Raw genomic sequence first — 16,581 nt, forward strand, 5'->3', positions numbered from 1 at the left:
AGACGGAGGAGAAAGCGGGAGAATGCTCAAGGAGAGAAAAAAAGGTCCCTTTTTGTGAGGTTTGAGCTTCAGCTACCTTTGTTATGAACTTGAGCAGGAGTTATACTCTGACATGTTGCTCCTGCAGGATAAAACCACTGAAGGGAAGGTCACTGTGAAAAGGTAAGCCACAGACTGGGAGAAGGTATTCGCAACACATATCACCAACCATGAATAAATGGCCAGAATATATGAAGAATTCCTACAAATCAGTAAGAAAAAGACCAACTAATCTTTAAAATGGGCAAAGATTCACTGGTTCCTTTGGAGGAGAAGAAAAAAAAGGCATGTTTGGCCCAGGCCTGCTGGAAAATGCCGGCAAGCATGAGTGCAGAGGTCCAAGTGTCAGCACCAATGCCACAGAACTGGAGTAGTGCCATGCCCAAGACCTGGAGAGCACATGGGAGATGTAGCTCTGTGCAGGCATAAGTACTGGCCCTCAAAGCCAGGGCTGGCCTGGCCACTACGCTGCGGAGAGGCAGGACACTCTTCCTGAACCCCAACTCAGTATTTTCTTCAAGGCTACTGCTACAGGAACACTATTAAGAAGATCTAAATGATGATAAACTAGGGAAGTACTAACATAGATGTGGCTTGGCCTTGTTCCTGACTCAGATAATCTGACTTCTGTCAATGTTATAGGAATTCTACCTGCTCAGTTTCTTAATAGTTAAGGTTAGATCAAACACATTCCAGAGGTCAGAACTCAGCACTCTAAACCACTGACGCAGAGATTGGAGATGTGATCTGATGAACCATCTAATCTTCTGAATCATATTCCAAACCCAATCGTACTCCACACCCAAAAGATTACGGGCAGACATATAAAAGTTAATGCATGAAAAGTGTCTTCTTAAATCACCAACACTCATCTTCCCAAGACAAAACTTTATTTGAAGCATCAAGCAGTATACTGAAAGAAGTGTCATGCTCAAGCAATGTTCTTATTTCCATAATTGTACATATGATACTCTCTGCCCTCTTAAAAAAGACTGCATAGTGAGCAAAGATGAGTAGCACATATGCTTTTATACATAATCCTATCTATATGGTGCTTAAGAAAGTCTCCTTTTAATTTCATTCTTCCTTCCTTAAAAAGCATGTTGGTTTTATCTGGGAAAACTAAAACAAACTAGTTCTTCCACTTAGGATGCAGTTTCTCCCAAGTTATTTATGAAATAACACAGCTGCCTTTTTCTTTAAAGGGGTTCTTGTCTTCTGGAATTCCCTTTACTAGAGGATCCTCTCCAGAACGTTCTTCAATATAGTTCTTTATTTCTTCAGAACATTTAGACACCTTAAGTACAGAAAAAAAGAGAATACATTAGGTTAGGGTTGTTTAAACTTTGTCGCTACGCCTTAATGAAATAAGTATAATTGAATACAAGAAGTTTTTAAACATTTTTTTTTTTTTTTTTTTCTTTTTTTTTTTTTTATTATTATTATTATTATTATTATACTTTAGGTTTTATGGTACATGTGTGCAATGTGCAGGTAAGTTACATATGTATACATGTGCCATGCTGGTGCGCTGCACCCACCAACTCGTCATCTAGCATTAGGTATATCTCCCAATGCTATCCCTCCCCCCTCCCCCCACCCCACAACAGTCCCCAGAGTGTGATGTTCCCCTTCCTGTGTCCATGTGTTCTCATTGTTCAATTCCCACCTATGAGTGAGAATATGCGGTGTTTGGTTTTTTGTTCTTGCGATAGTTTACTGAGAATGATGATTTCCAATTTCATCCATGTCCCTACAAAGGATGTGAACTCATCATTTTTTATGGCTGCATAGTATGTGTGTGTGTGTGTGTGTGTGTGTGTGTATTATATATATAATACATATATAAAATCTGGGCTCTGCACTCCAATATTTTTATTCTATTACTATACCTATGATACAACCTATGTAAAATATATTTCTTACTGTTGGTCGTTGGTCAAATTAAAAAATGTTTGAAAGTCACTGCATTAAATAAATCATCTCCAGCAATTTTTTTCCATTGTGTCTCATATGATTTCCTTCCTCTGCTAAAATACAATTATGCCATGTCTACAATATTTTAGGAACTGAAATATAATCTTATTTTAATTTTCCATGCTAATGAGCAGGTGCAGTAGTAGATAATCCCCAAACGTTTTGGGGTGTGTAATGCCACGATTCTCACTTACGGGTGTGTGCCATGTTCTGAAATTTCACGAAATGATAGAAGCTTTGGAAAAAGCCTGACTCTGGAAAGACTGGAGTTGTCCAAATATCGCACTCTGTGTTGCTCCTCAGAATTTCTTCCTGCTGCCTGAGGGCAATGATCATAAGAAAAGACTTATCTGAGACTTACTAGGCTTATCTGAGAATAAATTTTTTTTTCTGCGATGGAGAAAAAATTGAATAGTGTCTTCAAAAAGTCTATTCTTAAAAGAATAGTTTCTTCAAAAAGTCTATCTATCCTTAAAAGACAGGTTGCAAGAATGAGTTAAAAAAAGAATAAAAACAAAAGAAAATAAATTAGGGTTTTAATGAAGGCCTGTATTGCTAGTAAGAAATTTAAAGTAAAAATTACAGAAGTACCAGCAAATTTAATTTAATTTAATTTAATTTAATTTTTTATTTATTTTTGAGACGGAGTCTTGCTCTGTTGCCCAGGCTGGAGTGCAGTGGCGGGATCTCGGCTCACTGGAAGCTCCGCCTCCCAGATTCTAGCCATTCTCCTGCCTCAGCCTCCCGAGTAGCTGGTACTACAGGCGCCCACCACCATGCCTGGCTAATTTTTTGTATTTTTAGTAGAGACGGGGTTTCACCACGTTAGCCAGCATGGTCTTGATCTCCTGACCTCGTGATCCGCCTGCCTTGGCCTCCCAAAGTGCTGGGATTACAGGTGTGGGACACGGCGCCGGGCCGCACCAGCAAATTTAAATGGAGACCTATGAAAACTGGGCAAATGTTCCCATTGAATTAGTAATCTAAATTAGTAACCTCAAATTGTTTTAATGGTTACTACTAAAACATGTTTGCATATGTATCCCAAAATGAATATAATTTTTAACTACAAATAAGTACAGACACTGCTTTGTTAATACATCATGCAAAATTATAAAACATAAACTGGAAATTATAAATGGGTGAGGTTTAAAACTAAACAGAAATAGCAATGTTAATAGTTTACTTCCACACCCCAAATGATTATCCTTTGCAAATCAGTGTGGAAGCCTCTGACCTCAAATTGAAAACTAGGTGATGTAGTTCTGTGACTTAAAATCTGGCAAAATAAAATCTTTCAAGTACAATTCTTTCAGGTAACATTTGCTCTCGTTTGTTGACATTCAGAGTGCATGCATTTTAAGTGAATTTTTAGAGTTGATAATGCACGTGTCCATAACTTAGAGTCTGTCTCAGGTTAATTTCTCAACAAGATACATGCTCCCTACATTGAATCTTTTCTTACAAGGTTTTTTCATTAGGTTTCAGAAGAGGTCTGTAACCTCCAAATGTGAGTAATTACTCCTCTGATACATTTCCTTCCATAATCAAAAGGATATGTTTGATAAACATTTAACTACAGCCAGAATGCAACTTGCAAGTTTTGTCTGGGCCTAAGTTAAGGACTGAACACGTAGCCCAGATGTTAACTATTTATTGACTGAATAATGGACTGGGCATAAGAAGAATGTTTTAGTACCTGCCCTATCACTATCTATCTCTGTGGTCTTAAACGTGGAATCAGTTAGCCTTTGTGGGACTCAAGTTTTTTTTAATCCTTAAAGTGAGGAAGATGAATGATCTCTAAGCATTCCAATGCTTGCCTAGCAATAATAATGTATAATTCCAAGTGTATAATCAAATGTCTTAATATTATTGTTGAGATTTAGATGCCTCTTTCTGTGTTTCCTAAGGATACATATACCCAAAGTTTTTTCTCCCTCTGGCATACACTTGAGGTTTCTGGAGGTGGGAAGTTGATGCCACAGGCCGTGTCCTAAAGGGTCAGGCTGGCTAGCAGGGAGAAACTGCTAATGAATGATACAGTCAATTTTTACATAGTCGGTTGCATCCACATCCCTGTCCAATAGCTAACTTGAAACTCTGAGTAAATAGAAGACAATTGTCTTTTATCCTAAGTTCTGCACAGTGATACCAAATATTAAGATATTAGAACCTCGTGTAGACAATGCTGTACTTCAGCATATGAAACTCTGTTTAATATGTAACTCCTAAGGTTTATTGTGTGAACATATCTAAGTGGCCAGCACTTGCTGTACTGGGAACGTCGCCATCCATAAAATGGGTCCCTTAAGGTTTCAAGAAGCGTGCTTATTGATTGGGTAGTGTAACTTCCTTTTTTTCCCCTTTAAACGCATTGGTATTTTTAAAGCTACAAACCCTTAACATGATAGAAGGGACATCTCATTATAAAAGCTAGGAAGAGCAGGGATTTGGATGTGAAAGGTTAAATTTGAGAAAAGAAATATGTAAAAAGTAAAACACAAAAATGCCTGCATCTTCTAATCATCACTCAACAGTGAAGACTCTTGCCCTTAACAGATTTATTATAACTAGAACAGGAAGGCAAGTGAGCTTATTATAATGCTTCATTCCATTGTTTTTCTTAATTTTTTTTTCTAGTGCTAAACCATAATAAATAAGATCAGTTCAAAATTTTCTTGCTGAAGAGGAAAGGTTAATTATCTTTAAACAATATCTATTCAAAGACCTTTCCTAGTCTACAGGATGCCTGACTGAGTTAAAACAGGAAGAGGGATTAGTGTCTGAAGGAAGGTCCTGATGACCAGTAAGAAATTGAAGTAAAACTTATAAAACTCCCAAGACGTTTCAGTGGAGAATATTGAATACTGGGTCATATGTTCTCACTGAAATGGTAATCTCTATCAATAGTCTCTAAAACTTTTAAATTGTGATCACTAAAAAATTTTTCATATGCACCACAGTGTATGTATAATAATTTATAAATAAGTACAGATACTACTGTATTAATCGCACACTTATAAAACATAAAGTGAAAATTATAAAGGGACAAGATTTACAAATAAATATAGAAATTCTAATATTTTGCTCCCAAGTTTCGGTGGACTGTTCTTTGCATATCACTGAAGGCCACTGGTGACATTTAAAATTAAATAATGTACTTGTAAGACTTTAAAATACGGTTTTAGAAAATTTCTTTCAAATATCATCCTTTCTAGTAGTGTAAAAGATCAAAGAACCAAGTAGCTATCCGCTTTTTTCCTACAAGTGAGTTTTGAAAAACAGCTGTCTAATGGAAAGCAAGATTTCTTGTCTACTTTCCCCTTCCTAGGCATCTTAAAAGTTAGGACATTGGCCTTAAATTACTTATCAGATCCTTGCTCCCTCCTCTACCTCCTAGGATTTCCCCACATCAGCTGGCAGTCCCCAGGCACTGCCAAAGGGTGATGAGAAGAGAAGCTACAAAGGGGAAAAAAATAAGCTAAACTATTTGCTTTACTGTTACTAAGCGGGAAAAATCGGACCCTGCTTCATTTCAGAGAAAGAAATATTCCGGAACAGCCAACTTACTTGTTGTCTCTGCAACTTCACTTCTTTGCGAAGCTGCTCAACTTCCATTTTCAGTTTTTCCTTCTCTGGCAAATCTTCGATGTGAAGGGCAGGCATTTTCGCCCCAGAACTGGGATCGGGCTAGCTCGGGCAGCAGAGCTGCTGGAAGAGCTGCGAAGCTCGGCACGTCCCGAAACAACTGCGGGGCCTGGCCCGCCGCCCGCCCGCGCAGGATGTGACTGCAGCCCTGCTGCGGTCCCCAGCTCCCCGAGGGCTTGGCTTTCTCCGGGACGCTTGTCACGCCAGCGCGCCCCAGCTTCCTAGGACCTGAGAACTCTGCCTTTTCTCAAGTCCCCGCAACCCAGGAGGCCTGCCCGGGTGCTAGGTTAGGGTTAAGTTTGAGACTGGGTCCAGGCAGCTTCCCGCTGCTCAATCGCCCAGCAGGGATGCTGGCCCCGGACAGGCCCTGACTCAGGACCTGCCACGCCCGCGGAGGACGGCTGGGCTGGGCTGGGGCTGCAGAACTGGGAACAGCAGAAGTTTTACTTTTTGTTATCCGCGCCCCCCACCCTTTTTTTTTTTTTTTCCGTTTCCAAGTCACATCCGGGTTTTGTTTGTGAAGCTAGGAAAAGGAGTACACTACCCAGCAGGAAATAACTACCCTTCACCTCTCAAAGAGTTTTAAAAATATGCTAGATATAGCTTTTCCCTAATTACATACATAGGTTGGTGCAAAAGTAATTACTTTTCTTCAATTACATATATAGGTTGGTGCAATTAGTTTTGCACCAACGTAATAAATGCATAGTGGGGAATATGGACGCTTAAGAAAAGGCTGAAAAGAAAATGAAGCTTAGCCCTAATCCCAGAAATACCCACCAGTGCTCTACTCATTTGTGTGCATCCGGCCTGTTCGAGGCCTAATATGGGTTTATACATTTTGGGCGAGGAGAGGGCAACAGGGTGTGAATATCGTTTACAAGTTGCAAGAACATTTTCTGTTATTAAATAATCATCTGCATCCTCAACAGCAGCAGAGTTTGTATTTTTTTATTTTTCCGGGGGAATGTTTTGTAGAGTGGTGCATCAAAGGGTAACATAAGAGAAGACAGAAGCAGGAATCTTAAAGTTCTTAACCGAAAGCCTTTCTCCACTCCCCAACCCCAAGTTTTGGGTGACACTTGACACCAAGGATTTTGAATTCCTGGCTCCTGAACCTTCCGGGATGTAGGCAGTGGATTCATTTAGCATTCGTTTCTCCACTTTCTGGAAAGCACTATTTATCTAGCTGTTGCTCTGGAAAGCCAGGAAAAGTGTCCGATGTGAAAAAAGTTTACATGCAATAAAACTTTCCCTTTAACTGTAACTAAAGTCTTGTTAATGGTGGTCAAAAGAATAGAAGAAAAATCAAACATGAATGTAAGAAACCTTCCCTAGCAGTTGGATATTTCTCTTTCTTTCCAGAGATAACCTCCTTCCTCACAGAGTCAAATGCAAGTGAAGAGTGGAGGCATTAACTTAATATTTCAGAGTAGCTGACCCAAGACACCCATGACCATTCCCTGTTTAGGAAGCAGGACTTTTTGTTTGTTCCTAGTTTCTTACCACGCTCCGCTCATCCTCAATGAATAAATTAGAATGAAAAGAACAGTGAACCACTTAATGAATACTCCTGGCTTGTAGTTCCAGCTCTGCCACAGGCCATCACTGAAGAAGTCACTTAATTTTTCTTAGTTTTGGTTTTCTAATTTGTAAAATGTATAGTAAGGCAGGGAAGGTAGTGAATCAGCTAAGCTATGTTGTGTCTCTGATTGTGTTGGTATGTCTATATATGATAAATCATTTTCACAAAGAAAATGTTTAAGAGCTTCACTTTCAATATTTGAAATACCAGGGTTTTCCAGGCTCAAAGTAGTTAGAGCATCTGCTGAAGTTTACTTGTAAATAAGCAGAGAGACGAGACAAATGTCCGTATCTGTCTTCTGCACTAATTCATTTTTAAAATTTTCTATTACTTAAATTTAAAAGGTTGGTTAAAAATACCTTAAATAAATTAGTGAAAGTAATCAACGTGAATGTGGCCTAAATTAAATAGGTTCAGCACCTAAGTTAAATAAATTGGTTAAATAAATTATTGTGTGTTTGTTCTTTCTTTTTTTTTTTTTTTTTTTTTTTTTTGAGACGGAGCCTTCCTCTGTCGCCCAGGCTGGAATGAGTGGCACGATCTCGGCTCACTGCAATCTCCGCCTCCCGGGTTCACGCCATTCTCCTGCCTGAACCTCCCGAGGAGGAGCTGGGACTACAGGCGCCCGCCACCACACCTGGCTAATTTTTTGTTAATGTGTGTTTGTTCTAAGTCATAAAAATATAATTATTTTGGCTTTGAAATTTCTTTCCCATGAAATCATCTAGTTGCTTAGAGGGATAAATATTTATAAGCCGATATTGGTTCTTTAACTTTTTGCATCATATTATGAGACATATTAGAAACAAAATACTTGTTAGTCTTTTTTATTGTTATTAAATAATTCATATTCTAATATCTTAAGTAAATTAATTAAACTGAAGTGAATTGCAAAATGTTGAAATTGCATGATCACACAGCATTCTGAAAAAGGTTTTATTGTTGCTGGTTTTTTGTTTGTTTGTTTGTTTATTTTTTTTGAGACGGGTTCTTGCTCTGTCGCCCAGGCTGGAGTGCAGTGGCGCTATCTCGGCTCTCTGCAAGGTCTGCCTCCTGGGTTCACGTTATTCTCCTGCCTCAGCCTCCCGAGTAGCTGGGACTACAGGGGCCCACCACCACGCCCAGCTAAATTTTTTGTATTTTTAGTAGAGACGGGGTTTCACTGTTAGCCAAGATGGTCTCGATCTCCTGACCTCGTGATCCACCCACCTTGGCCTCCCAAAGTGCTGGGATTACAGGCGTGAGCCACCGTGCTTGGCTCTGTTTGGTTTTAAATCGTAAAATGATGAGAACATTTTTTTTTAACAAAAGGATGTGTAGTATTCTATGCCTAGACACTGAATTTACCTGCCAGAGAAGAACTATGTTAAGTAATTTCTCATGTATACTTGCAGAAATAGTTTATCAGCAATATTCAAAAATTTTGAATAAATAAATTTTAAAATTTGTCTTTTTAAAATTTGTTTAGCTGTGTCCAAATGTTTTGTTAAGTTTTTACTTATATTTTACATATTACCTCAGTAAAAGTTATTTTACAAGTAGTATGAGTAGAAACCATTCTTTAGTAAAAATGACAGGTGCAACCAGCAATGAACTTTGATTAATTAGCCCACTGTCTTTTCACAAATGTTTTATAGAAATTAGTTAATAAAAATAAAAGTGACCATTTTCACTTTTAAATTATAAAAGAGTAACAACCATGGAATTTTTACTTTGGTATGCAAAAATAGGGAAAACAAGGTTTTGACAATTTTTGTGATTTATTATGTTGTTAAAAATCTATATGAAGAAAAATAAAACATTGAAGGCAGTTAAACTGGAATTGAGCTAATACTAACTTGAACTCAAAAAAGATCAGGATTCTGGTCTTATTTTGTCTTGTGATTTTTGCAAGAAACACATTATTTCTGCTTTTTTATTTGGTATAAGTGAACTAGGTTACCTTTCAAAGTCTGTTCTTCTAAAATTTATAGAGTGACTTTGAGAGGCCGATACAGGAGGATCACGTGAGACCAAAGGTTCAGGAGTTTGAGACCAGCCTAGGCAACATACCAAGACCCCGGTCTCTACAAAAAAATAAATAAATAAATAAATAAATTTAAAAAGTGCATAGTAACTGTTTCGACCCTTGAAATTATGGTTTCTTTAAAGAAAGTACATTTTACATGCTCTTGGTTCATTTGATATTTGTTTTAATCTGTTAAAACAATCATGAGGCAATTTTCAGGAGCTCATTTGTTTCCTGTAACTACCTACTTAAGATTCCTTTTCTTTTTTTTTTTTCTTGGGCAGGGGAAGGAGTTTCGCTCTTGTTGCCCAGGCTGGAGTGCAATGGCGCGATCTCTGCTCACTGCAACCTCCGACTTCCGGGTTCAAGTGATTCTGCTGCCTCAGCCTCCCGAGTAGCTGGGATTATAGGCGTGTGCCACCACAGCCAGCTAATTTTGTTTTTCTTTTTTTCTTTTCTTTTTTAGTAGAGACGGGGTTTCACCATGTTGGCCAGGCTGGTCTCAAACTCCTGATCTCAGGTAATCCTCCCACCTAGGCCTCCCAAAGTGCTGGGATTACAGGCGTGAGCCACTGCACCCAGCCCTAAGATTCCTTTTCTAGATGAAGAGAATGCCAAGTCAAAGGATGATCTGTGTCTGATGCTCCGAGTATCTTAGCAACTACTTATGATTCATGATATCAAAATGATTTCTCTGGCTGGGAGTGGTGGCTCTCATCTGTAATCCCAGCACTTTGGGAGGCTGAGGCAGGAGGCTCACATGAGGTCAAGAGTTCAAGACCAGCCTGGCCGGAATGATGAAATCCCTTCTCTACTGAAAAAAAAAAAAAAAGAAAAAAAAATAGCCAAGCGTGGTGGCACGAAATTGGTTGAACCCAGGAGGCAGACGTTGCAGTGAGCCAAGATCGTACCACTGCACTCCAGCCTGGGCGAGAGAGTAAGACTCCTTCTCAAAAAAATAAAATAAAATAAAATAAAAATTTTAAAAAATGCTTTCTCTTACCAATTTTGTTTCTATATTACTTTAACTCCCATCATATATAACTGATCATTCTGATTACTTAGTTTACTATTTTCCTCATGTAAACGCATTATTTAGGCATTTAGGAAGTTTGATCCAATATAAACTTTTATAAGCAGCACTCTTGCCTGCTTTTAAAGTCAATTACATTGTCCAGACAATTTGTTAGTTGATATGACACTTTTCAAAGATGAACAGTGCTTCTGACTTGGGAAATTTCCAATGTAGTACTGAAATTAAAACAACCGTAGAAATTATAATGAGAAAAAGTAAAGTAATGTTAAATGATTTAAGAGACACACAAAATACTCTTGAGGTAGAATGGGAGAGATAGTCTCATAAGAAGAGTAGGATTTCAAAAGGCTGAAATGGGGTGGAGTGGAGGGAGATTTCAGGTGGAGGGATCAGTATGACCAAATTCCAGATGGTGGGAAAATGTCCATGGGAAGTATAATAATAGAGGACATTTATTAGGCTTCTTTCTATGTACCCGTTTCTGATCTAAGAGATTATAAGTATTCAGATAATCTACCCTAATCACTAACTTTATATATGAAAAAAAAAAACAGATTCAAAAAGTTCAAGTCATTTGTCCAAGTTCTCAATGACAAGGTGGAAGAGTCAGGGTTTTAATTTTGAATTGTTGGGCTTCAAACTCTGCCTCCAATGGTAAACTGAAAGTTAGAGATGTTGGTTAGGACCATCTTCTACAGGTTACTGAATGCCATCGCATGTACTTACTTTGTATTTATTTTAATCAGAGAAAGGGAGATATACTGAACACTTCACTAAATAAATACTAACTTGCAGGTGGAAAACTTCTAGAGACAAACCACAATTAAATAAACAAATTGTAGTATGCCAGATAGTGACGGTGCTACGGGGGAAAATAGAGTGCGAGAGAGAGACAGGAAGTGCTTGGTGGAGGTTGGGAGGGCTGTATGGAGAGGGTTTTGTAAACTTAAATAGGAGGATAAAAAGCTTTTCTTGAGGAAAAATAGATAAGATATTCAGTAACTAATCCCGGAATCCCTTAATACTCAGAGCATATTTCATGAAGACACATGGTGGGGTATGTTGCTGACCGTTCAGTCAGAAGCCCAGAGTCTTGACCGAAGAAATTTCTCAGGTGACTTCTCTGAAACTTTATTTTCTCCATTTCAAAATGAAGGGTTTAGACGAGAGTCAACAGATATTAGTTGAGCATTTATGATGATCAGAGTGGGAGGGCATTGTGCTAGGAGCCAAACTTTGGTACAACTTTCAGACTCCCTTCCAGACCAAATAATAGATAATTTTAATTTTTTTTTAAAGGATGACAGTCAATTAGTATTTCTGAGTATTCTGATCGCTGAAGTATACAAAATAGCACTGTAAATGTGAGACAGCAACAAGAAAACACTGACCACAAAAGAGGTTTCTGATTTAGGTAATTACAACTTGTCATTTGTTACAGAAGCAGAGGCAAGTTTTCTCTTAGTCATTAACACAATGGTAGTGAAATGTGACTCATGTAAACTCAATAGGATGCCAGAAGGACCTGATGTAGGTGATGGAGATTTCTCTCTCATGTGTGCTCACCTTGTTAAAGAAAAGACTGTGGTGTTGAGTCTTCATGAGGTTAGGGTAAAATAGCATGTTTCTTGAAGTATTTTAGAAATTTTGTCTAGATCCTTTCTCAGTAATAATACTAGTTAACACTTATTGTATCTTACCATGGGCCAGGTAATATGCTGAGTGTTATAGTTGCATTAGTGTATTACTTAACCCCCACACAAAACAGAAGATATAACCATTATTGTCTTCATCCTATGCTAGGAGAAACAAATTTAGAAAGAATTAAGTAGCTTATCCAAAGTGAGTTGAGCAGTAAAGTGGCAGAGCCAGAACTGTCTGGCTCCTAAGTGCATGCTTATAACCGTGATTCTGGTGCTGGTTAAATTCACTGTGCTCCGTGACCACAGACTGAACCCTCAACCCAGTTGGCATTCTGGGGAAAAGTCACAAGAAATGATGGCATTTCTGCGTATCAGAAAAATAAGCTTCCTAATTCCTTAAGCAAGAGAAAGTTTGGGAAAGAAAACAGAAATTTAACCATACAATTTCTGGGTAGAAAGTTGTAAGTGTTGAAAGGGAAGTGAAAAAACATAAAACAGTAAATATATGCTGACAACTCAGAATAATATAGAATCATTTATAACACATAGTTCTTTTTAAAGAACTTTAAGCAATATTTATTGGCAATTATGTGTTAAACCCTGTGCCAGCTATGTTAAGAAAAACATAGAATGATGGGTTACCACACACCAATTTTTATTAAAAGTTTGTATCTATAAATTTAAAAATTCACGTACATGCTTAGTAGTAGTATTATGTGTGAAAAAACTCCACATTTTTATTAATGTTTGAGATACTTCCAAGAATTTGTTTAATTTTTTTTTCTTTTTTTGGTATTTTGAAATCAAACAGCCTCCTTTGAACTCCTTGAAGGGACTTTTGTCCTCTGTGATGCCCTTTACCAGTGGATCCTCGCCAGATCATTCTTCAATGTAATCTCTTCTTCACAACATTTGGATACCTTAAGGGGAAGGAAAAAGGGATGACTCATTTGGTTTAAAACAGAATACTCCAGATGCCAAGAATTTATTTACTGCAATAAATTTTCAGGTTGTATAATTTCAGTTTGATTCTCTCTGCTTTCCACCAATGCATATGTACTTCGTAGGAAAGAAGAAAGTTGCACCCTTTCCACTCCTTCTGGATATATCTCCAGACAAAGGAAAAACAGCTGGCCACGCTCCAGCTAAAGATTCCCAGCAGACACTGCCTCCAACATCAAAGGAGACAAGACCCAGGAATCAGATCACAACTGGCAACAGAAGTCAAGGATGTCATCAGATTTCATACTGATTAAATCTTTTTCCTCATTCCAAAAATGTGACTCGTAAAGGTGGAAGAGAATGAATAATTATTAAATTCCAAGCTTATCATCATCCCTGAATTCTCAGAAGTATACACATGACGTGATCTCCACTCACTGCAACCTCCACCCTCCACCTTCTGGGTTCAAGTGATTCTCCTGCCTCAGCCTCCTGAGTAGCTGGAATTAGAGGCACACACCACCACGCCCAGCTAATTGTGTATATTTAAGTTTGTTTTTGTTTTGGTGGAGACAGGGTTCACCATGTTGGCCAGGCTGGTCTCGAACTGCTGACCTCAGGTGATCCTCCCATCTAGGCCTCCCAAAGTGCTGGGTTACAGGAGTGAGCCACTGCACCCGACCCTGAGATTCCTTTTCTAGATGAAGAGAATGCCAAGTCAAAAGATGAACTGTGTCTGATGCTCTGAGTATCTTAGCAACTACTTATAATTCATGATATCAGAATGATTTCTCCGGCCAGGAGTGGTGGCTCAGGCCTGTAATACCACTACTTTGGAAGGCCGAGGCGGGAGGATCACTTGAGGTTAGGAATTTGAGACCAACCTGGCCAACATGGCAAAATCTCTTCTCTACTAAAAATACAAAAAGAGTTAGCCGGGTGTGGTGGGACTGAATTACTTGAACCAGGGAGGCAGAGGTTGCAAGTGAGTCGAGATCGTACCACTGCACTCCAGCCTGCGTGAGACAGTGAGACTCTGTCTCAAAAGAATACAATACAATACAATACAATACAATAAAAAATAAAAAAACAGATTTCCCTCACCATTTTTTTCTATAAGACTTTAACTCCCATCATACATAATTGATCATTCTCATTACTCAGTTTACTATTTTCCTCATGTTAACTCACATTTTAGTAATTTAGGAAGACTGATATTAGCTTGGTTTTAAAATTTGGCTAAAATAAAACCAGTACAAATTAAAACAACAGTAAGGTGTTTTCTTTTCTTTTTTTTTTCTTCTTACTAAAGCTTACACTCACCTATGTGTGTAAAATACCTTTAAAGTCCAAGTAGCTCAAATGATATGTTGTAGTATCTATAATAACTCATTCTCATTAATGACACTAGAAAATTTTGTTAAAGAGTCACATGTTAAGGTTGTGTGGGAGTGGTTTTTGTTACCTTGTAGTCTTACTTCATTTTCTTTAACCTAGTTATCCCAGTCCTGAAATAACAAATTCTGAACAAACCAAAGTCACTGACAGTTATAGCTCTGTAGCCTGTGGGACAGCCATGATTTCATTTCCTTCTTCCTGGACCATCTTTCTCTATACTTCCTTCCTTCCTGTGATTTCTGTCTTACTCAAAACCTGCTGACAATCTGTGTTTTAAGCAACAGGAATTGTCCCCTACTGGTGATTTAATCGTTAATTGTCAATAAGAATTCTGAATTATCCAATATAAACATTTTATAAGCACTATTCTTGCCTGCTTTTAAAGTCAATTACATTGTCCAGACAATTTGTTAGTTGATATGACAATTTCAAAGATGAACAGATCTTTTGGCTTGGGAAATTTCCAATACAGCACTGAAATTAAGACAACCATAGAAATTATAATAAGAGAAAGTAAAGTAATGTTAAATGACTTAAGAGATACACAAAATACTCTTGAGGTAGATTGGGAGAGATAGTCTCATAAGAAGAGTAGGATTTCAAAAGGCTGAAATGGGGTGGAGTGGAGGGAGATTTCAGATGGAGGGATCAATCAGTATGACCAAATTCCAGATGGTGGGAAAATGTCCACGGGAAGTATAATAATAGAGGACATTTATTAGGCTTCTTTTTATATACCCATTTGTGATCTAAGGGATTACAACTATTCAGATAATCTATCCTAATCACTAGTTTTTCACTAGTTTTATACAAAACAAACAAACAAACAAAAAAAACATGTTCAAAGAGTTGAAGTCATTTGGTCATTTGTCCAAAGTTCTCAATGACAAGGTGGAAGAGTTGGGGTTTTAACTTCACATTGCTGGGCTTCAAAATCTGTCTCCAATGGTAAACTAAATGTCATAGCAAATACTTACTTTCTATTTATTTTAATCAGAGGAAAGGGGACGTACTGAACAATTCACTAAATAAATACTAACTTGCAGGTGGAAAACTTCTAGAGACAAACCACAATTAAATAAACAAATTGTAGTATGCCAGATGGTGACGGTGCTACAGAGGAAAATAGAGTGCAAGAGAGACAGGAAGTGCTTGGTGGAGGTTGGGAGGGCTGTATGGAGAGGGTTTTGTAAACTTAAATAGGAGGATAAAAAGCTTTTCTTGAGGAAAAATAGATACGACATTCAGTAACTAATCCCGGAATCCCTTAATACTCAGAGCATATTTCATGAAGACACATGGTGGAGTATGTTGCTGACCATTCAGTCAGAAGCCTAGAGTCTTGACCGAAGAAATTTCTCAGGTGACTTCTCTGAAACTTTATTTTCTCCATTTCAAAATGAAGGGTTTAGACGAGAGTCAACAGATATTAGTTGAGCATTTATGATGATCAGAGTGGGAGGGCATTGTGCTAGGAGCCAAACTTTGGTACAACTTTCAGACTCCCTTCCAGACCAAATAATAGATAATTTTAATGTTTTTTTTTTTAAGGATGACAGTCAATTAGTATTTCTGAGTATTCTGATCACTGAAGTATACAACATAGCACTGTAAATGTGAGACAGCAACAAGAAAACACTGACCACAAAAGAGGTTTCTGATTTAGGTAATTACAATTTGTCATTTGTTACAGAAGCAGAGGCAAGTTTTCTCTTAGTCATTAACACAATGGTAGTGAAATGTGACTCATGTAAACTCAATAGGATGCCAAAAGGACCTGATGTAGGTAATGGAGATTTCTCTCTCATGTGTGCTCACCTTGTTAAAGAAAAGACTGTGGTGTTGAGAGTCTTATGAGGATAGGGTAAAATAGCATGTATCTTAAAGGATTTTGGAAATTTTGTCTAGATCCTTTCTCAGTAATAATACTAGTTAACACTTATTGTATCTTACCATGAGCCAGGTAATATACTGAGTGTTATAGTTGCATTAGTGTATTACTTAACCCCCACACAAAACAGAAGATATAACCATTATTGTCTTCATCCTATGCTAGGAGAAACAAATTTAGAAAGAATTAAGTAGCTTATCCAAAGTGAGTTGAGCAGTAAAGTGGCAGAGCCAGAACTGTCTGGCTCCTAAGTGCATGCTTATAACCGTGATTCTGGTGCTGGTTAAATTCACTGTGCTCCGTGACCACAGACTGAACCCTCAACCCAGTTGGCATTCTGGGGAAAAGTCACAAGAAATGATGGCATTTCTGCGTATCAGAAAAATAAGCTTCCTAATTCCTTAAGCAAGA

General features: G+C 38.0%; 1 protein-coding gene across 2 annotated transcripts; it reads right to left on the reverse strand.

The window, feature by feature from the left end:
* Nucleotides 1-912: 912 nt before the first annotated feature.
* On the reverse strand, nucleotides 913-6,134 carry GNG11 (G protein subunit gamma 11). Of its 2 annotated transcripts, none has more exons than XM_002818249.5 (2): nucleotides 5,590-6,134; nucleotides 913-1,336 (listed from the first exon to the last, which is right to left on the reverse strand). In XM_002818249.5, exons 1-2 carry the CDS (start codon nucleotides 5,683-5,685, stop codon nucleotides 1,211-1,213), a joined length of 222 nt encoding a protein of 73 aa, XP_002818295.1. In that variant the 5' UTR covers nucleotides 5,686-6,134; the 3' UTR covers nucleotides 913-1,210. The 2 variants fall into 2 exon arrangements, with proteins under 2 accessions (XP_002818295.1, XP_063582150.1); XM_063726080.1 differs by lacking the exon at nucleotides 913-1,336 and adding an exon at nucleotides 2,192-2,335 and having other exon boundaries at nucleotides 5,590-6,077.
* Nucleotides 6,135-16,581: the final 10,447 nt, after the last annotated feature.

Source organism: Pongo abelii, chromosome 6, assembly GCF_028885655.2.
Source record: "Pongo abelii isolate AG06213 chromosome 6, NHGRI_mPonAbe1-v2.0_pri, whole genome shotgun sequence".
In the NCBI taxonomy this organism is placed as follows: Eukaryota; Metazoa; Chordata; class Mammalia; order Primates; family Hominidae; genus Pongo; species Pongo abelii.